Source organism: Gymnogyps californianus, chromosome Z (genome assembly GCF_018139145.2).
Source record: "Gymnogyps californianus isolate 813 chromosome Z, ASM1813914v2, whole genome shotgun sequence".
NCBI lineage: Eukaryota > Metazoa > Chordata > Aves > Accipitriformes > Cathartidae > Gymnogyps > Gymnogyps californianus.
Window position 1 is genome coordinate 19,575,703 of NC_059500.1, and position 22,903 is coordinate 19,598,605.

At 40.3% G+C, this 22,903-nt stretch overlaps 1 protein-coding gene across 2 annotated transcripts in view; it reads left to right on the plus strand.

Annotated features, from left to right (window-relative positions):
- Positions 1-20,071, plus strand: part of SNCAIP (synuclein alpha interacting protein) — a 65,363-nt gene extending 45,292 nt beyond the window's left edge. The window contains exons 8-12 of one of the 2 annotated variants that reach the window (XM_050913697.1): positions 1,929-2,098; positions 8,759-8,851; positions 11,345-12,407; positions 14,177-14,247; positions 19,504-20,071. In XM_050913697.1, the coding sequence (XP_050769654.1) occupies positions 1,929-2,098; positions 8,759-8,851; positions 11,345-12,407; positions 14,177-14,247; positions 19,504-19,588 (1,482 nt within the window). In that variant the 3' untranslated portion in view covers positions 19,589-20,071. The remainder of the gene's footprint in view (positions 1-1,928; positions 2,099-8,758; positions 8,852-11,344; positions 12,408-14,176; positions 14,248-19,503) is intronic. The other variant, XM_050913698.1, reaches the window with a different exon arrangement.
- The last annotated feature ends 2,832 nt before the right edge of the window (positions 20,072-22,903 follow it).

The window sequence follows — 22,903 nt, forward strand, 5'->3', positions numbered from 1 at the left end:
AATGCACAGTGAATGATCTGGTAAAAAGAAAGAAGTGATAAAGGAGGCAGGGAGGTTATAAGAAGCAGTGCAAAGACAGAGGGTCACAGGCTGTCAGTGATTCTATGGCCCTCTCATTCACTGTGTTTATGAGCAGGTGACGCTCCTATCATGTTCCAAACTATAAGATTGCTTTCTGCAGGGTCATAACTCTCCCTTCTTTATTTTCTTTATTGGCAAATTAAACCAAATTTATTGACATGAGATGCAGTGCAAGACTGTTCATAAGTTTCCTTTCTGTATATATTTAGCAGACCAGACAGACCACCATTCCTCTTTTCTGTCAGCAGATGTAGAGGTCTCTGTGCCTGCTGTTCTGAGTCAACAAGGCCACTCCAGTCCTCGGTGGCTTACCAGCTCTGCTTGGATAAGTCAGCCAAGAGCTCAGCTGCGCAATTCCTCTTCTGCATGTGTATGTGTAATGTTAATGATGCTGTAGTTTTTGGATGTGTTATGATTTTGTTCAGAATTTTTTCCAAAGTGATATGAGCGATGTGTGTCTGAGCATTGCTGAGAACATTTAGGTCCTATTCTAGGCTCTCCAGTAAAGCGAATAGTGCATAACACTGGTTATCACAAACAGATCAGAAAGAGTGAAGGTTTGGTCTCAATTCTTGCTTCAGTTATTGGATGTCTTGAGGTCAGCCTGACAGAACTTCTTTTGCCCTTACAACGTTCTGGATTCAAGTCCCAGAGGTAACTCAAATGTCATGCTCACAACCTGGACAGTTCTCCAGCAACAAGCTAGGGTTCTCCGCTAGTACTGTGAGTAACACAGGGGTATACATCAGAGTATAAGCCATTATTTTTCTTAAAGACTAAAAGCTGATACATATTTGAGTATCTCTTTAAAAGAAAATAGGGGTTAACAAAGCAAGTGCAAAGCAATGAGACTTCTTTCAGCATTAAAAAAAACCAAAAACAACAAAACCCCAAAAAAACCCCAACCAGATTGAAAAAGTCATTGTACAGATTTTTTTCTGCAAAAAGAAATTTTTGTACCTGTCTGACCTAAAGGAGTTGTTGGAAAGTATCTGCCATACCTTTCATATCCAAACATCACTTGGCTAAGGAATCAGGACATTGAGGCTGCTGCGTTGGGTGTGTTAAACTCAGGGATTCTGCTATGGTAGGAAATTGAGAGCTAAACCACAAAAGGAGTCAGCAAATATTGTAGCAAAAACATCTTTAGTGAGATTCTAAGGGTGTGTTGCAATGCCTTGCAGTGCAGAGATCCCAAGAACAGCAGATACCAGACCTGGTAAGCCATTACAGCTCATCACCACCGTCTGTAGGCTGGCTAGCAATGTGTTCATGCTGCCCTGGACCCTGATGTTATCTAGCACAGATGTCCTTTGAATTGCACTTGCCTGTGTCTTCTTTTCTAGGTCTACCATGTGCAAAGTTAGCACAATGTTCAGTAATGCATAGACAGGTGCATCTGAAAAAGTTCATTACTGTGGCTCAGGAGAGAATCAATAGGTGCCTAAATGTAAGTCCTCTGTTTTCATTTGGTGGTCCCACTCACTGTATGAATGCTACAAGTCATGCTATGCTGTACAAACAGATGGACAGAAAGCAAATTAATTGAGTAGAACTGCAAGGGAAGAGGAAGGAAGAATATAGTCTTTTTATAGTTCTTCTGAACCACAGCTCACTCTTCTGCATTACCCTTGCACCTGAGTGATAGATTTTAGTGGTATGTGTTTTGGGTTCAGGCTGCATACAGACTTGTCAGTGACTGATTTTTAAAAATGATTGGCTTAGACCAACATTTTCAAGCCTTTTATTCAGGACTCCTTTGCGTCCAGCCGTTCATGTGGTTGACCAGAAGTCACAGCAGAGACTTACACTTACAGGTGTCAATGTTTCCTTTTGTGTTTTTACAGACATTGGTTGAATATGGAGCAAATGTCACCATGCAAAACCACGCGGGAGAGAAACCCTCACAAAGTGCTGAGCGACATGGGCACACCATGTGTTCCCGCTACTTAGTAGTTGTGGAGACATGTATGTCATTGGCCTCTCAGGTTGTCAAGCTAACTAAACAGCTGAAGGAGTAAGTGTTTCATTGTTAGCAGAGGGATCATTCTTAAAACAATACCCTACTTTGTCTTCAATTTATTAGCAGTGTCTGCTTTCTGCTTCTTATATATGATATTTTCAAGTCATATTTCTATCTTATTTCTCCACTCTTTCCTGCTCTCAAGCATTTGCCCCTTCGCCTTTAGCAACTCAGTTTTTCAGCTGTTCTCTTTGTGGCAGTTTGCTGTGAACATAGATGAAGGGAGTGGGAGTGGAAAAGGGTATGTATGAAGCGAACCGGTCCCTCTTCCCTTTGCATACCTTGGGATCACGTCATTGCTGATCATAATTTCTGTTCGCATAGCATGTTTTTATATACAGTGAGTGGCTCTTCCCAGTTACAGTGCTGGGTGTTGATGTTGGGAGGAATAATGGAAATAGTAGTTGGAGGGCGTTTTTTGGACTTGGAAGGTCACCAAAGCCCACAATGGCTACTCAGGAAATATCTTGTGTTCTGTTTTTAATTCATAGGAGCTGGTTTTAATATTTTAGTATGGTTTTTAATAAACGTTCTGTAAAGAGCCTGTTATTTTGAAACATGAAGCTACACAATTGCTTGCTTTTATTGTAGGTGCAGTTACTTTGACTTAGCATGTCAATAGGCTCATAAGACTCCTAGAAACCATCAGCACTGACCTAACGTTGTTCCAACTTAGATACATGATCAAGAGCTTGTCAGCTACCACAAGCCATGAAAATGGCTTCTGACAATCCCATGTTTAGAGGAGACCATATCATTTTATGCAAGCAGCATGTGGGTAATTGTACTGGGTATAAATTACAAGACTCTGTTAGCAGGGGAGCTGCAGGGGTGGCCTCTCTGAGAACAGGTGAGGGGCTGCTCTTTGCTGAACACAACTGATTCCAGGCAGCTCCGCAACAGACCGACTGCAGGACACAGCTAAGCCCATCAACCAAGTTGGTGACACCTTTGTGAAAACGTGTTTGAGAAAGGGCAGAAGATGCCAGAGAGGAGGAGGGAACAGAAGAGTGACAAACAGAGGGAACAGCAAGGTCAGAGGAGCAGGAGGTGCACCATGGTGGAGCAGACACGCCCCCAAAGGGACTGTGGCCCATGGATTACCCATACTGGAACAGGTACTCCCCTTGAAAGGACTGCAGCCCATGGATCAGCCCACACTAGAGCCAGTGCTTCCCCAAATGGACTGCAGCCTGTAAAGAACCCACACTAGAGCACAGGAAAAAGTGACGAGGAAGGAGCAGCAGAGAAACTGCTACACACGAACCCTGACCTGTGCTGCTCGTTGCCTCACTGGAAAGATTGGGTGTAACCTGCAGCGATGACAAGAGGGGAAGAGAGGTGTCTGGAGTGAAGCCTGAGAATGGGGGAGAAGAGGGGCTTGGAGCGCAGATGAACGTGGGAGTGAAGTTGAGCCTGGAAAAGGGGAGGATAGTTTTTTTAAATGTCTGTCCTTTTTTGTTTCCCAATACCTGAATCAATAATGAATTATTTATGCTAATTGGAAATTAACTAAGTTAAATTGCCCAAGCTGAGTCTCTTTTACCCATGACAGTAATTGGTAAGTGATCTCCCTGTCTTTATCTTGACCAATGAGCTTTTTGCCTCTCTTCTTCCTATTTTCTGCCCCCATCCCACTGAGGGATAGGGGCAGTGAGAGACCAGCTGTGTGGGTGCTTGGCTGCCAGTTGGGGCCAACCCATTACAGTGATACAATTTTTAGTTTCAAACTGGATGTCTTGAAAATAAGGGTAAAAATTATCTGTATTGTTAATTTACCCTTTTGGTATAATCAGGTATCTATTTTGTAGTGTTTTTACAGCAAAAGGAGTGTGTAATAGTCTGCTCTGTCATGACAGAATACCTTCCTGCAGTTGAAGTATGCTTATTTTTATGTTTGTACATCTTATATTATAAAGGCATTTTCTCTTTGTGATATCTTCACTCTTCTTTTACATTTTACTCTCATAAATACAAACAGTGAATTAAGGATTATTATAATTTTCACAGTTTTCATAATTTTATAGTCTGACACAGTTCACTGGACATTTCAAAGTACCAGGTGTTTTGTAGTTGGTTCATTTGCTGAGAAATACTAAAATATACAAATCAGCTGATATAAGGGAAAAAAACCAGAACATAGGGTATTTCCTGAGTAGCCTGCATTAGCATCTGACTCATCTCAATATATAATGAAATTTGTTTTCCCCATAACTCAGCAGAAAAAAAATGCACACACCAGGAAGCAGAAATGGCAACTACAGATTCTCCGTGTTTCACTTCTCTTCAGTGCTCACCCAGTACTTGATATAAGTGTTACCTCTCATATGGAAAAGAAGGACTTGTTACGTCAGTCAGCAGGCTGTGTACCCCCATAGAAATAGTCTAGTTCTGACTTTCCTGACAAAAGCATTAACACTTTTCCAAGTCTCCCCTCTGTCATCTCACAAACGGTGTGCATAGGAAGTCATTTAAATGATTCTCATCTGGCTTCTGATGGGTTCCTTTGCTTGTCTCAGCTGGAGTTAAATCTGCTTCCCTTCAGCAGCCTATTTTTTCCGGCTTCAGATTTAGCTCCAGTAAGTGCAGCAGCAGCCTTTTCTTCCTCTTCTACGAAGAGATGTGAGTCTTTTGTGCAACCCTGTTGCAGTTTACTGAGGCAGTGAAATATTCTATTTTCTGCTTGAAAAAACAGCTTCTGCATGGCTATTTGGGCTGCAAGCTTCAGGCCATGAGTGGCTCTGACAGAAGCAATGGACCATGTTCAGAGGCCCGTGCTCAGGAGCCAGAGGGGATGATGGAAGAAGACTCTTGCCCTGTTTTGCAGCCCCATCCTGCGTAAAAATCCAAGGATGGTACAAAGTACATGCCTGGGACAGCTTCTCAAGGGGCCTTACCTCTAGCATAGCAGGAGAATTTATTGGCTACAGCACCTCTGAAGATCCTGAAAGCATCAGATGGCAGCAGATGGAAGTCCAGTTTACAGTCGAAGTCACTTCAAACTGGTCTTACATAGGAGTAACTCCAACTTGGGCAGCTGAGCTGGCTTTCCTCTGTTTTCTCCACCTACTTCTGCTGGTGTTAGTGGACATTGTTCTAGAGACAGAGGAGTTATGATTATATCATGATGGATTACTTGAATGGTCAATATCAACACAGAAGGCCCTTATGTGCTTTCCAGCCTTCACTCAGCTGCTGTAAACATGAGCTGATCATGCAATCTTCTTTTATTATGGATGCCGTATTAGCCAGGGATAAGAGCCTCTCTCTGATAACACTGTATGTCCCCAACCACAGGAAGACTGGAATGGTTGATATTGCACAAGAAGAACAGCAGCACAGAAACTGTCTTAGACCAGCACCTAGCAAGACCTATCTTCAAAGGTCCTAAACCAAAGAAGGAAGTAGTCTTTCATTCTGTTTTTATGAGCTCTTCCAGTCATCAAGGCAACAGAGAGCAGTTCTAGAGAGAAGTTATCCCAATCCATCACACTCTTTGGAGCCATTCCTGAAAAGAAGGAACAAAACCAAACCAGTAAAATCACGTTTTGCCAGAGTCTTCACATCTTTCAGCTCTTTGATGCAAAGCAGCTCAGATGACAAATACAGAGGAGTACAGCAAAACCTTTTGAGTTGGGTCTAAGTCTCCATTCAGAGAGAAAAGCCTTTATATTTGAAAGAAGGAAATAAATGGTAACTACAAATGTTCCATCAAATCTTCACAAGAGGATTAACTGAGACTTTTCCCCCAAAGAGGGAAGGATCCAAGCCATTCTTTCCATAGGTAAAAAGGGAAGTGGCCCACAAAAACTGCTGTTACTGGCTTCAGAATAAAAGCTTTGGTTTGTATCTCTTGCTAATTATAGAAGTTTAGTCAATCCAGTAGGACTTTCTGAACTAAACAAAATGCTTAGGACAGTCACAAAATTTCTCACAGAGTCTATACAAAATACTGGCTTTCATTTTACTTCCTGAGGTCTCCATAGGTCTTACAATCTTAGTTATTCCCTCACTGATTTCATCTGCCTAAAAAAACCTTAGTTGCCAGTGTAAAAAATTCCTACCTGCACAAATACATGGTTTCTAGCACTGATGACATTAGTAGTAATGACTTATATTGTTTGGGCTTTCCTGGCCTGAAGAGACCAAGTCAGAACTAATGACATAAAATTAATGCTTCCCTAGACTTCTTTTACAATGCTGATTGATGACAGACCATTCTACTGGCATTCCCAAAGGGTTGCACTGTCCTACCTTTATGGACCTGGATGTGCAAAGCAATTAATGAATGAGACACTTGTTGATCCTTTTGATACACTATCAAGCCAAAATCTCTGGTAAGGCAAAGATCAAAGCAAACCATGAGTCAAAAGATGAAGATGTGAAAGTAGTTTAATATCCTCTGTTGCCACCACTTTTCTGTGTTCTGTAAACAAAATCCATGATTTTCCTGAAACTTCATAGGAATAGCTGTAAAAATAGCTGAATAAAAAATTATTGTAGTGGTATGGTAAGGTGTGTGCAAGTTGCTGGTTTGGTTGGGCGTTTTTTGTGGTAGTGTTATATAGACATATAGTAAGAAACCCAGTATAAACTTTACAATGTTCATCTCTTTTTTACTTAGTTAAGCTGTTTTATTTTCTGGTTTGTAGAGTGGCCATTCTTGTTTTATTTGAAACAAAATGGAGAAGTAAGGCAACATTCTATGAAAGATCCTTCAGTAGAGCCCAGTGCCTCAGCCAGTTCCCTGTTCAGTTACTGAGCTCCTTGATTTCATTAGGAGGTAGCTGGGGTCCACAATTGTCTAAGCAGACACAGAAGATTCCTTATGTGTTACTTCCTGGGAACATTGTCTAAGCTAAGACCCTCAGAATTTGGGGATTAAATATCAAAGTAAGTAGACCCTCCTACCCCTGAAGCTACAGTGATCAGTCTGGTTTTAATACTTAGCAATATTGCTATTCCAGGAATTTGCGATCCCTTGTTTTCAATGTTATCTTAGATTTATATGTGTATGTTATATATCTTTAGGGATAGTGCTGGCAAGATGTGTGGGTTTCTGGGAGCTGTTTACTAACTAGTTAAGCTATGAAAATGGAGAAAACTTTAATTCTTTTAGCACAATAAAATGTTTAAGTGGAATGAGAACATTAACTCAGCAGAAGAGGTGTCAGAGATTTCCGTTAAAGCTAAAAGCATAAAGAAGCTGTTAGCTACATTATTTAGATATTTAGAAATAGAAGTTGAAGGAAGCATAAAAGGCAAATAAAACAGATAAATTGCATCACAATCTAATCTCAAATGAAAATTTCCCTGGCTCTTAAAAGAGAGTATCTGGGGAGTTGCAATATAAGCCAACGTTGACAGGTGGTAGAAGTAATTTTAAAATAATCTAAGGAAGTGTGTAGGCAAGAGGAGAAAGATGGAAAATTAAAGGAAGAAAGGATCTACATAAAGCATGGTTGTATTGTAAAATGTGATGGCAAGGCAGTATGTCAAGATCCCACCTTTATTTCTGTAGCGCTTTTTGGAGCCACTCTGATGTGTTAAAAGTAAAATGTTTGTTTTCTGCCAGCCCTGCAAGTACAACCCCTAGTCTAAAAAGTCATCTGGATTCTTTCTGGCTTTGACATTGCCAGTTATAAAGACTGCATTTGGAACTCAGCTAACTCTTCTGCTGATGGCATGTGAACTGGGAAAGAGTCCAGCTCACTGGTGGAGAACTGTATTAGTTCTGCAGATCCAACAAGAATAAAAGTACTGAAAACATATTACTTCTGCAGCAACAGAAGCAGGTCCTGGGAGAAGCAGATAAACAGTCGTTTTCACATGGTCATTTGATCAGGACCAGGGAATAAAACCAAATGTACCTATTGTATTCCAGGTGAAAGATAGCATATGTACAGTAACAAAAAGCTGTAAGTCTGTTTTTTTCTAGTAGCTTCCCAATAATTCTGTCTGTGCAGTGTTTAGAGGCACTGGAACTTACAGGTCACTAAACAAGATTGAATGTTATCTGTGGTGGTCAACAAACTAAAGGGGTGTTTTGATGTTAGAATGGAAGGTCTAAACTGGATGGGAGCAGGGAGAGGGAGAAGAACCTTTTGTGGCAAATTGGTCTATTCCTTCATTTTCATAGAACTACTTGAAGGTTTGCAGGTTATCTTGTTCAACTGAGTCCTTCCTATGGAAATAAGTATGTGGCAAGACAACAGAGATTGTGATTACAGTTCTATGGTAAATGGAGTTTCTAGTATGGATGTCACTTTCACATTACTAACGATTTATATCTACTATTACAATTTTTTAAACATTGGTCTCTAAAGTTATTTACAAAGCAGTGTAGATCACACCACCAAGCTGAAAGTGATTGACTGCAGTAGGTACACCACTACTGAGTATAAGGTGGGTGCAGAGCACAGGTACGTGATCTTGTACAGTGATCACAAAATGTCCACAGGGATTCAGAGACAAGTACAAACTTTCTGTTTATGTTACTATTTATAATTTCTCTTTTTATTTACTATGTAAAGTGTAGGTGAAGAAGACTTCTTTTTTGAATACAAAGTTAAACAGGTAGTATCCATTATCCTGTAGCTTACTAGTGCTGGCAGTTTTACAATTCAATGTAAACAGTCTTACATTTTCTTTCAGGCAGACAGTGGAACGTGTGACGTTACAGAACCAACTCCAGCAGCTTTTAGAAGCCCAGCGGTCAGAGGGCAAATCACTGCCCACGTCCCCAAGGTAAGGTGACTGGACTTGTGCTGCAGCCTGGATTTGTGCAGTTTCATGGTACATCGGTCATCAAGAGAAGCTGTGACCTGTCTAAATAGTAGATGTGTTCTGTAAAGTAAATGTGTATTTGTACCTCGTGGGCTTGAAGCTGAGCTTCTAGAATTTGACAGTGTGTAATGTTGTATAAATATTGGAAATTTTGAGTATGAAATGAATAGTCCCTGTTTCCCAACAGAGTGAAAATCAGGTTTACAGTGGAATAAAATATATTTTGTATTAGATGAATAGCAGAGGATCCTAGAAACCCATAGGAAAGTTGTAAAGTTTGACCTTGTGGTGGTCCACTGTACATTACTGCCAGCAGTAATTCATAAAGCCAGTTACCAACAAAACCTGCTTTCAGATTAATAAGACTCCTTACGCTCATTAAATCTTTTGACTGTAGTAGCTTGTATAAAAAGTCAAAACTCCAGAAATTTTATGTATTGTTTACATATCCTGTCAGAAGTCCCAGAAATAGACACAAACTAAGTAACATTAAAGAGGAGGAAAGTAAAGGCAGAGGACTAGATCTGGAGTCTGCTAACATCTCTCTCTGACTTTTGCCATAGACTTCCAGTGTGATGCATGGAAGTCAAGCAAGCACACAACTTCTCTCTGATAGCAATCTGAAGAAGACTTTAAAAGGAATTAACTCACATGCGAATAGGACTGGGTTTATCATTACCTTCTAATTCAGTTTCCTCTCTGGAAGACACAGCGCTTCTCCTTGTTTCAGAGTTGTTAGGGAGCTACATATATGTTAAAGTATAAAGCCAGCATCAAAGCTTCTGTAGGCATTGATGGTCAGAGCTTTGGGTCATCAAGTATGAACTCAAACTTGTTTTCCATTCTCACAGAATCTCAAGCACTTTTCTGGACAAGTGCTCCATGTCCCTGAATTTCTTGTGTCAGTTTCAGACAAGTGCAAATAGTTACAGAAGTAGATAACAAAGACATTGGGATTGGAGATGCATTTGTGTAAAGGAACTTCAGCTAGGAAAGGGCTATAAACTCCAAACTCCTGCTGAAGTAGAAAACCACACTGGAAAGAGTTGGTTTGTCCTTTTTTTTAGAATCATGGTCCTTGTCTTCCCTGCCTGCCAGCTCAACAGGGACGATGGGACCAAACACTGTCTTCCAGCTCATTCGGTTTCTGTGATTTTTGCTGACTGTTTTTTCCAAGTGGTCTCGTATCCGAGTACTGGTGAGCACCAGGGCTGTTTTACTTTCAGTATCAGATAACATCAGGTGAGAGCAGACCTCTCATTATTCATTATTCCTGTAAAAGAGTAGGTTTCAACTTCTTTTTAGTTAAGTGAGCAAGTCTGGAAATGATACTTTATTATTTAAAATTTTATTTCATAGTTGGCTACTACTTTTCCTTCCAGCTAGAACTCACTTGTGGATATTATCATCATCCAAGGAGCCAGCAGCAGATCTAAGAGAACCTATCCCTTTTACTAGGAAGGTCTGTTGTAGATACATGCATATTCTTCAGTGTGTCTTTCGGTTTGGCACGGGTGAAAAAGCACAAAATGAATTGAAGATGAGGTGGCTAGTATAAGCATGTGAATTTTGTACACTGTGAGAACTATGGACTCATCAGAGTAGAAGTTGCTTGCAAAAAAAGAAATTAAATTTATGTGTTCACTGCCCCACACTAACCTTAATTTTGTCACCTTACCCTTGCTTAGAGGAAAAGTGGTTTAAAATAAGAATGTGGAGTATTATGAGGTCTGGCATATGTCATGGGGAAAGAAATGGTGTCTGTAATTTACGTTCTTTGCAAATCAGACTTACTTGAGATTGCTGTTTCCTCGCTATATAACATTTGGACTTCTATATTTAATTTATTATGCTAATGGTATTGAAATAAATCCGTGTCACCTTTCTCATGCTTTTCAGTATTGCATATCTGAAAAGGTTTTGAGTGCAAATGGCCCTGACTTTTTATGAGGTCTTACATGGCTATTATTAATACCAGATGAAGTTTAGATTTATGAAATCATTGCTATGCAGAGAGCTGGTACTTTTGCAGTATTTAGAATAAGCTACTTTTGTGTTATGATGTGACTTGGATAGTACACGTTTGGCCTTGTGGGGTTTTTTCACCTTTTAAAACATGTCAACTCCCACAAATGGGAAACGGTAGTTTCTCTAAAGTTTTCCTCAGGAAGTCATCTTTGGCATTGAAATAACCATTCTAAGTTTTGATTTTAAGGAGTTTTCTTTGTAAGAGAAAGTGAAGAGACTCAAATCCTAATTAGGAGTGGAAGCAGGGTTACATCCTTGTCTGTGTAATCTTCGCTGTGGCATCATAGTAATGAATTCCATGTGAGTAGCGATGAAGAGGATAAGTAACAATAAGCTGAGACAGACACGTACACTGGAAATGGCAGTTTCACATTTTATATGTGCATTAATTTGGCTGTGGTATTTCCTCCTCTTTTTTTCTTTAAGCTTGCCATCATCTCCTACTTCTGGCAAACCCCAGTGGAAACCATCTGAAGCAGATGAATTGTCTCCACCAAAAAGTAAATTGAACACCCAAGATGGGATTCAGATTCTTGGCAGCTTGGGAACTTCTAGTCGCACTCGAGCCAAGATAAAAGATGAGGACTCAGATAAAATCTTGCGCCAGTTGTTGGGGAAGGAAATCTCTGAAAATGTCTGTATGCAGGAAAAGCTGACTTTGGAATTTCAGGATGCTCATGCATCCTCCAAGAACGTGAAGAAGATTTTGCCAGAGAAAAGGGAGCTGAAGTTAGCCAGACTGAGGCAACTGATGCAGAGGTCGCTCAGTGAGTCTGACACAGACTCAGCTAATTCTGAGGACCACAAGAACAACCCTATGAAAAGAACTGACAAACCGAGGCCTCAGCCCATAGTGGAGAGTGTTGAGAGTACAGAGAGTTTGCACGTGATGATTAAGAAACACACTTCCGCAGCAGGACGGCGCTTCCCCTTTGGTATCAGGGTCTCTAAGTCTGTGGATGGCCACAGTCCTTCCCCTACTTCAGAGAGCAGCGATCCGGATAATGAAGCCCCGTATCAGTCTGGTGCTGTACCTCAGAGCCAGTTTTGTGGAGACAACTCTCCATCCAGCACAGACAGTGCCACTGCTCAAAAGGTTGCCACCAGCCCTAAGAGTGCTCTCAAGTCTCCATCTTCAAAGCGCAGAACCTCCCAAAATTTGAAACTCCGAGTAACTTTCGAGGAGCCTGTGGTGCAGGTGGAGCTAGCAGAGTCAGAACTAAATGAGGAAAAGGATAAAGACCGGGGCAAAGGACTCGTGCGAGCTCCACCCGGCTCTGGGGAGCCAGCGGGGGACCAGCTGAAAAGGCCTTTTGGAACCTTTCGGTCCATAATGGAGACGCTGAGTGGCAACCAAAATAACAACAACAACTGTCAAACAGCAAACCTGATCAAAACCTCATCAACGCTGCCTTTTACCTCATTAGGAAGGAAGACAGCAGACAGCAAGGGAAATCCAGCAGCTCTCACAAAAGGAAGAAACAAGCCAGTGAGTGCACTGAAAGGAGGAAGGGCCTTTTTTTTCTCTTGTCACTTTAAGTAATGAATAAGTTTGACAGCTGCTTCTTCCTGCCTTTCTATAGCAAAAAGATGCACACAAATACTTTACTGTATTTGACCTGTAGAAAGCCCATCCACTGTTTTAATTTTGGAAGGCTTTTCCAAGGAGTGGCAGGTATTGCTTGTGTACAGAGTCCATACTCTTAACGCACACGGTTCACATGTTCTGTGTTGAAAACTTTCCACAGAGCTGTGATTCACCTGGAAATGATGTTTGGTGTTGCTCTAAGTGACAGGTCAAACAATGAGAATGTCATGCTTGAATCCATGGGATTTCTGAGGAGTAAATAACTGAGGGCCTAGCCCTGTCCTGTCCTATAGCCAAGACTGATGAGGCCAACAGGATAAAAATAAGTGGTAGAATATGAAGAGGAAAAATAGCAGAAATGGTCCTTCCTGCTTCTGTGGGAGCTACAGCCATCCCCTAGGTGTTGAAGCTGTCAGTACCCAGCCTTCTTTGCCCACCCTCTCCTCATAGCACAGTCTTCTCATGGCAGAGCATATGGTTGGTCTGTAGCAAAATGTACTGGATCCAGATCATCCCCTCTCTGCGGTCAACAGAGTGCCCTTTCTGGGATCCCAACAGAAAGAGGGGTGTCTCCAGTTACGAGGCTGGCTCTCTTGTTTGAAAGAAAGGAGAAAATACTTTGAACTAATGTATCTTCTAAGAGAAAGGAAGAGGTATTGAATGAAAGAGACAGAGGTAGGAAATACTGTGAGCACAGTGTGTTTGTGGAGCGAAGTGCGAGCATCTGGAGATACAATAAATAGTTGAGTGACAGGGAATGGCAGATGATTTAATCCTCTGTGAACGACAGGGTGGGAGGGAAGGGGTGGATGAAAAGACATGAGGCGAAAGAATAATTTCAAGATGAAAAAAACCATAAAACAGGCCAAGAGGAGGAGGAGGAATAGTGAATTATATACTGTAAAAAGTATGACAAGGTAATGGGAGAAAAACACAGGAAAATCTTAGGCATAGAGGAGGCGAAATGAGTATGGAAAAGAAGCAGTGGAAAGAGAGAACTGGGAAACAGTGAGCAGTCCATATTAGTGGGTACTGCTAGAACAGTAGTGCTATAGCAGAATGTGAAATGAAATGAAAAATCCAGAGGAGACCTAATAGGCTAAATTGAAGTGGGACTGCATTTGTTAACGTTTACTCAGAATCACAGTATGAACTACTGATTTGAGCCTTTAAAGACATGCACCGTCTAGTCGAACAGCCGATTTAACATAGAATTGTTTTCGTAATACAATGGCAATTTTTTTCAAAGGAGTGATTCAGATTTTATAGTGACAGAGGAAAAGACAGTCTGTCTTCAAAGATGTTCTGATAGACTGCAAGGTCATGAGCAGTTTTCATAGTTCCCTAAGAAATTTGAAGAGTTGGATGAGGTAATTCTAACAGTGTTGACGCTTGCACTGTAAAACGCATGTTGTCTGTGAAAAGGGCATGTTTGTATGTCATTGTTGCCAACATCAAAATTGTGGAAAGAATACATTTTCATACCAACCCAAAGGACCACAGCACACATCTCAAAGAGGTAACAGATTCAGCCTCATTTACTAACTAAGAAAGAAATCTGTTAAAATGTTATTGTGGCTATTTGACTGCATGTTTTGGTAGACTTCGATGTTATGCATGTAGTAAGCTCAGTGCATGTTTTTAACTGATATGATGTTGTACTTCCTTAGGGTCCTTACTGCAGCTATGCCAGTCTTTCCTCTAGCACGTTGAGTGAAGAACTTCTGTGTAACTATGCTTGGTATGTGCTTATGCATGGTGATGTTTAGCATCTCTGTTGCTTTGTTTTCTCAAATTGCATGTGTTTGCTAACATTATTCATAACTGAAATACTGGAATTGATTGATGCACAAGAAGGGAAATAGATGAACAGATGAACATCTAAATTCCTAGAAAAGCAGAAATTTGTGATGGATTTCTGCTGATGTCACCATTGAACTGGCTACAAGATTTCAGTTCCAAGCAAGTATAGAAAGTATTCATACTCATAAATCTACCAGGGAGTATAGCGCACTTTGGCTGAGTATTCAGCCTCTGTTGAATGAAAGTCAAGTACCAGATGAGAATGGAAATTAAATTTGCTCTCATGAGGAGAGCAAAAAGACCACAGTTCATCTCTAAATGGAGAGTACAGAGAACATGAGGCAGAATGCTGTATTTTAAGTCTAGTGCTCTCCTATTTTCATGCATTTTTCTTACTCTCCCTCAGACTTTGAAGTTAAATCTCTTTTTTAAAAGTCTGATAACTTTGACTCCTTAATTTAAATGTGTTCCATCAGTACTATTCAGGCAGATAGAGGCCAGTCCCTCAAGGTCCATAAAGACATGTTGGAAAAAACAACATTTGACAAAATGTGTGTTTATTTTATAAGCAGTTGCCTTGTAAAAATTACATGTCATTTTTATTCAACTCTTAACACTCACAAATTCTTGTGATGATAATTTTTTCTGTTAAACTGAGATGTAAATCCTTTCATTAGGCCTGGAAATGATTGCTATTCACACCAAAATTCTGCATTTGAACATACTTCTGGGAAAATTATAAATTAGTCATTCTGCAGTTCAGGAGCCTAAATTACTTTCAAGTTACTCTTTTCTGAATGTCTAATAATTTTTTTTTGTTCGATTGTTTTCTAGTGCAAGGACCTTCCCATACTTAAAAACTCAATTTCCGTAATGGAAATGGGAGTCTTGTTCTGAAGTCATTGGCACAGTGTATGTGAAACCAGAAACAGAACTGTAAGGTTTCCAAGAGGTTTCATTCTCTCCTGAAAACAAAGAGAGAAATTCCAGTGCAGAAAACTTACTGCACAGGAGTAATTTGAGGGAGCATCAGTGGGCAGCCTCCAGTCAAAACACCCTGACCAGACCATGGAGTAATACAAAACCATTAATCTCATTCTTATGTTAGAGCCGTCTCCTGGATGTAGCCAGTTGTTGTAATTTGGTATTGCTTTGTGTAAATGCTCTTGTGTGAGCCACCCTGGCAGCGTGGCGTTCCCCCAGAAGCAGCAAGAGACAGGGAAGGTCTGGCTGCCACTGCAGAGCTGCAGAGTCACCTGCTGGGAGGGTGAAGGTTGGGCCTGAACTCTTTTTTGGCCATCCCTCTGGGCACTGCTGATCCAGGTACCATGTCCTGAAGCTGCCCCCATGGTGGTAGACATGTGGAAAACCAGAGATTAAGAAACAAAGAGCAGAATGCACTAGGGGCACAGCTTGAGGCGGCTGTTGTTGTACCCACAGATTAGGACAGAAGTGGGCAAATTGTGTGCCAGAGTCTGTGGCATGAGATTTCCAAAAATCACATAAGAATGGAAGATGTATTGTGCTTTTCAGAAATCAGAATGCAGACCTGAAGGCTTTCAGAGCTTCTAAGCCAGCCTTCATGATGCCTTTTAGCTTGCATTGTGATTTTTGAATGGCAAAATGGGTGCCTGTCATTAGTCCACTGCATGCTGCCTTGTAGCCTGTGAAATTTAAATAATAGAAGAACAACACCATCACATGCACTACAAGCCCCTGGACACTGTCTGAATTTTCCCTGGATGGTCTGGGGAGACTGTGTAATTACCATTTCAGAGCTATTTTGAAAAAGAACCTTTCTGGAAAACAGTGCAGTCTTTGGTGTTTTAAACCTTCATAGATTGTTATATTGGGGGGTTATATTTCTGGACACAGTCTCAAGCTCATTTTAACTCTAGACTCTTAGACAGGGGATTTTATTAGCATCTTGAAATCTGAAATCATTATACAAAATCTGCCTTCACTCAGATGACATTCCTGTCCACCAGTTTCCAGCTTCTTTTTCTTCAGCTTCTGTTTATTTCATTTGTTTTATTTTTTCATTCAAAATACGCAAGTACATCAAGGCTTTGTAGGTTACTTTTTCAGATTGGTCACAGCTTAATAGTAGAGGATTGTATTACATTTTCTGGTGTGCTTTTAAAATTTGATACACCCTATTTTTCTTAAGGCCCTAGAGTAAATTTCGAATGTGCAGGATGGGTTGGGATATTTTTTCCCCTTTTGGAAGGATTGGCTAGTTTCTTGCCTATTACAACTCCAAGCAAATGCTTGTAGTTTTTTCCATCTTACATGTATGCCAATGAACGGTTCTTTCCCACACTTTAAATCATCTGAGATCTGCAGTACATTAAAGTAAGCAGTAACTCATCATATCAATACAAAACCTTGTATTAGCTGCAGCTATCAACAGCAAAAATTGCTTCATATGTCAGGGGCAATCAGCAGAATCTACCATAAGGTTTCTGTCAGATAGTAGACTGCGCATCCTTCTAAAATAGTAAGTGGATCTAACCTAACAGATATCCCACTGCCAGACCTAGTGCTGGATAAATTACAACTTCAAATATATACTCTAGAAAAAGGAAGCTTGTCCGTATGCTTAATAAGATAGTTACGATTCAAACTAGTACAGTATAAAATCAATATGAAAGTAATTTAGGCCTTGTCCCAGACAATTTGCAGTTGTTCTGTTGTGAACTGTTATGATCATGTATCAGTGCCTGTTGCATGAGGGGATGTTTAGTATTTCTGTGGCGACACAGGCAACAGAAGATACTAGAAATTTGGTTAGTAGTTAGTACTATTGGTAATACATTTCCTTCAGGTCAGCAGGCACAGTTGTAAAAGGCATGTCTGTTCAGCATTGTGACCTAGAGACATCTGCATTAGCTAAAAATTATACTCTTCGAGGTCACAGTGCAACTGTAGAGCTGCAAAATGGGGTCTTTGGAGTGCCTAGTGAGCCTCTACATGTGGGACTCACCCACAGGGTCTTTCAGCACTGCAAGTCTGAGTTAATGCAGTAGCTAATTGATGCAAATTATCTTAGCCTTAGAAAGCATCCTTTAATAAAGCTCCACGGTTAACGCTAAACATACTGTTGATAACAGCTGTCGTGGTTTAACCCCAGCCAGCAACTCAGCACCACGCAGCCGCTTCCCCTCCCCCCTCCCAGTGGGGTGAGGAGGAGGAAAGGAGGAAAAAGTAAAACTCATGGGTTGAGATAAGAACAGTTTAATAACTAAAGTAAAATGTAATACTAACAATAGTAATAATGAAATGTAATAATAATAATAGTAATGAAAAGGAATATAACAAAAAAAGGGGGGGGAGGGGTTGGGGGAAGGAAAAAAAACAGTGATGCACAATACAATTGCTCACCACCCGCTGACCGATGCCAGAGCCGTGATCCATGCCTCCGGGCCAACTCCCCCCTGTTTATATACTGGGCATGATGTTCCATGGTATGGAATACCCCTTTGGCTAGTTGGGGTCAGCTGCCCCGGCTCTGCTCCCTCCCAGCTTCTTGCACACCTGCTTGCTGGCAGAGCATGGGAAACTGAAAAGTCCTTGGCTTCAGATAAGCGCTACTTAGCAACACCTAAAACATCAGAGTGTTATCAACATCATTCTCACACTAAATCCAAAACCCAGCGCTGTACCAGCTACTAAGAAGAGAGGTAACTCTGTCCCAGCCAAAACCAGGACACAGCAATGTATGTTAAGTGCCAAAAAGTAGTTATGGCAAAAAGTTAAGTGCTCCTATTTCACCTCCTCAAACTCAGTCCAACAAATTCTATCTCCCCTGGCTCAATTCTATGTCTTTTGCTCTTGCTTTGGGTATGTGGCAACAGTAATTTAGATGAATGAAGGGGATTGTAAAATAAAATAATCCCTCATGCCCTCTTATTCGGACCCACAACTGTGGTCCCTGAGAAGGTCAGCTTCTGTTAAATCCTGAAGTAACCACAAGGTTATCTAAGCATCTTAAGTATCAGTCTCTTGGGGATATTTGGTTCTTTGTGGTGATTGTAGACTGGAATAAAACTATTGTGGTTTACAAGAATCAGGCTCACTAATATGTGAGTTTAGGGCAAACTTTTTATACACAGTTTAAAAGTAAAGTTACGCTCTAAGTTTTTATACACTTGCCCTTTGCTGTGAGTTTTTAACCTCCCACTAGTATCTGTCCTTTGCAGCAACAAACCAGCTAGTCATGACTGTATTGTAGGAGTTTTACTGTTCAGCAGTAATAGCTAAAAATAAGCCTTTTAATCTATTTGAAAGTTGCTGTGGGCTGGATGCTTAATCAAAAATCCTTCAGCTGGAAGGTTAATTGAAGAGACGGGGAATATACTGGGGATTCAGAACAAGGACATATGAAAGGAAGTGAAGAAGCTGAGTGTTACAAATATTTAGTGTTTAATTTTTCTACTTTAATTGGCAAGCTATCATTTGAGTCTAATACACAATAGATACATTTTTAAATTATTTTTTTTGATTTAAGTTTACCTAGTGTGGAAACGAAGACACACTATAGAGAAATTATCCTTATCTGTGTATCTAATAAAATCTTAATGATTTGAATAGAGATTTTACCTAAATTACAGTGGTAAAAGAGATATAGGCCCCATGTCAGAAAGAGAATTCCTGCTTGCCATTTTTCCTATGGCCTTTGCCACCATCTTCTACTTAAGCGGACACATAGAGTAAGCCCAGTGAATCACCTTCTGAAAGTGTTTATTTCTCTCTGATGATTATTAATGGGGACTAGATGATTCCCATACAGGTAGAGTCAGAAACAAACAGGTGTGTCTAATCTTTGTTGTAGTGGATCTTTTTATCACTATAGTACTTTTCCCTGAAGGACGAGGAATTTTTGGACATTCTGTCCATTATTACTAGAACATCATGATAGTGTACTAATTAATGCCGTGACTTAAAAAGCTGCTCATCATCCCATTGGTTTCCAGTTTTGATTCCAGAATAGGAGCTACAAGAAAGTCAGTAAAAATACACCGTCTTAAAAAAGTATTTTGTGTAGTACATGTCTAGAGAAATAAGCCCAGAGAGAAAGATTAATTCAGAGTTCAATACTTGCAAATGGAATAAAACAGAGTAAACAAACACAAGGCAAATCCCTCTATATTGTTAGGGTTACCATGAGTAATTTTCCTCTTTTTCTCTCCAGGCATGATGACATCAATAGGAAAAGCCGGAAATCCGACAGTCAAAAGAGTACTGAAGAGCCAGAGCTGCAGGAATTCTTCCTCTAAACAACATCTCATGATGTCTCACTTTGTTTGAAATACCTGAAATATATCCTTTTGAAACACTAATATGAGACATACCCCTCACCAGCAAAACAGCAGCTGTTAGGATGCCTTAATTTGTAGCAGTTAGACCATATACAAAACTTTTTTATGATATATGTGTATATGTAACTTGTTTGTAAGCTGTGCTGTGTAAAGGCATGGGTGAGCAAAAGTAACAATTTGAAAATTGTTATGACACAGGCAACCTCCAAAATGTTTGTTGGGCCACAGAACACATTTTGTACTTTGTGTCTTGCATGGATATATTGTCATGTATCTTTATTTCCCTTTGTCAATGGCATATACTGTCAAAGTTTCAGCCAGGACTCTGCCTGCTCAGCTCCTCAGTGAGACCAAGGCAAAAGCATTGATTTTTTTTATTATGTTTTGTCTGTTGTTATTTCTATTTTTTGTAAAAAGGAAATAAAGATGGTGTTAATAGGACACACTGAGTGTAGATACTTCTCATACTTCACTGTTTCATCTTTTGAGCTTTAAGTGTTTTATTGGTCTTTTTGGTGTTCATTTGATAATGAGACAATGTTCAGTACCAGAATTTCAGTTCAGTCAATCAGTTGAGTCAAGAATTGCTTTAACGTTTAGTGATCCCTTTTCAGCTTTAAAATGTGTAGAAATAAAAAGAAAACATAAATGCAATTTTAAATTACCATCTATTGTTACTTGCTGAACACTGGCAATGTGCTCAGCTCTGTTCAAATTACTGAGTAATCTGCTAAGACGTAGTCCATGTTCTCTCAAAGCTGTGATGATCCTTTTATTGAATGTATGTTCTTTCAGAGAATGAACCTTTCAGAGAAAATGCAGTCTCTTACTGAATTCACTTCGTTTCTGGTGAACTGAGTACATTCTGCAAATGTGTCATACAGCACAACATCCAAAAGCAGACTACTAGGCAATTTTATTTGACACATTTATTTATATCAAACATGTACGTATATATTTGCTTTATTTTGATTATATTGATCTATTCCCATTTGAAGACTGCTATAGTTTGATGAGAAAGATCCAAATACATGAAGATTTATTTTACTGACTGTTCTAATAGAACATAGGGAAGTCACAGGAAGTTTGCCAAAGAAGTTTTTTATCGCAAAGACATAGAGTCATAGAGTGGTTTGGGTTGGAAGGGACTTTTAAAGATCATCTAGTTCCAACCTCTCTGCAGTGGGCAGGGACATAAAAAATTATGAGATTATGCAAATTAAATTCCTGCAATTGCAGAACTAGTAAGTAAATAGTGTGGACACTCAGGACGGTCTTGATTAAGTACAATGGAGTTGCTTTCTATGCAGTTTCTCTTGCCTGATTTTTGCTGTGTTCATCTTGACCATTGGGCTTCCTTTCTGGTCAGTGAGCAGAGAGAGGGACTTCCTGAATGTGATTCATCCTACCGATTATAGATATCTCATTTACAGGAGTACCAGTCCCTTCCTACTTACTACAGGGGAAGTTGAGGTAGTAGAGCTCTTGGAAGAGTTACTTAGTATTTGGATGCCTTTAATTAAGTGAGATAAATGTCTGTCTTTGGGTCACTCTTCAGAGTGATGTCATGTTTGGCCATACAGCCGACATGTACCAAGATGACTGAATGCCCCAGGCAGCCTGCTTATAGGCTTTGGATAAGCACAGAGTACTACTGGATAAAATGGAGACAACTGAGAGATCAGAAAAAAAAACCACAAATAGAAATAATAAAAGCGTGCACTTACAGAAATTAAATTCTGAGTTTCTTTCCACAGTTCTTATCTGTCACTTGGCAACACTTTGATTTTTGAGCTAAAGTAATAAACCTAGCACTCTAGCTGACCTGAGCCATGTTGTTTAAAGAAACAACCAAACCTCCAAAAATATCTGTCAGCCAGGAACAGCAATACCTCTAACTGGGCCTCTTGTCGTCTGTGTGCATATGAAAAATCTGAATGCAAAGTGAGAAGAGACACATGTGCTGCAATTGCCAGAGTGCTGAAAGAGAGCATAAGAAGGAGAGATCCTGTGTCTGGTAGATGAGCTTAAAAGAAATTGGCAATTTGCATTTTTGAGAGTGTGAAAAGTGTTGACTGTGGTCATGTGAATGGCAGAAGCAGCAATCCTGCTGAGTGATCTTGACTGACTGGAGAAGTGTAAAGTCTGCTATAGCTATCTGTAGTATCTAGTTGAAGCAGAAGATAAAACTGAACTTCGGTGAAATGATTTGAAACAGGCCAAGGTTTAAGTATTGTCAAATCCTGGAAGAAAGAAATTGCCCACTCTGGAGACCGAGGATTTAAAAGTCACCTGCTCTCTGCAGGGTAGCAATTTCTACAGAGCATACCCTCATACAGCACATGGTGAATCAAAATATGCAAGTATCATAGGGCAATAGAGATTACTAAATGAGATAGGATTGGGGTGCCAGAAGATGTTCAGGGTCTTTTGTTAAAGATATCCACTAGGTAATTGATGCTGTGTCGAAGACTCCCATCCCAGGTAGTTGGATAATTGAATACAGCTAGGGAGGGCTGGGTGTTTCAAGTGAGAGCTACAGGTGCTGTTCATATGGCTATCCACGGTTCCTGAGTACATTGGGGCAGAAAGCAGTTTCAGGGCTAGCTAGTGCAAAAGAGAGGCCAACTTGATGTAAGCATGAAAATTAGTGTCTGGAGGGTTTTATCTCTGGAGAAGGTGAACTCATGTTATATAAACTGCTGATTTTATTGTTCCTAATTTGTAGTTTCTTTCCTACCTAGGGCCCCAAAGCCTATGCATTGTACACTCTGATGTCATGCCTATTAGAGAAATGCTGATTCTGTGATCTTCAGCTGGCTGAAGCGTGTGCTCTGCATATTTGTATCCTTAGTAGCTATAGAATCCAAGTGCCATAACTCCTTCTGTTTGGTTTATAATCCTCCAGGCAGATCCCTCCTGGCGTGAGTTTAAGTCAGGCTTCTGTCAGCAAAGCGTAAGCATTTCCCAGAGGCAGAAGAGCTGATGAGGGATTTTCCAGCAAACGTCTTCAGAAAATATCAGTTAGCCAAAGCTTTTAACAGGAGCGCAAACCCCTTTTGATTACAACCCTTGGCGGAAAAGGTCCTCCCCTGTCCACTCGGAAACTTCCGATCAAAAGAAGGTAGTGAAGTCGTCTGCTAAGGAACCAATGTGTGTCCTAGTAAAACTATATCTGTGGACACCACAGATACAAAGAATGGCTTTTCATGTTCTGCCACCCCCAAAGATGTCAGAATAAGAGCTCTCTGTATTTGTCCTGTAGTTCTGTAC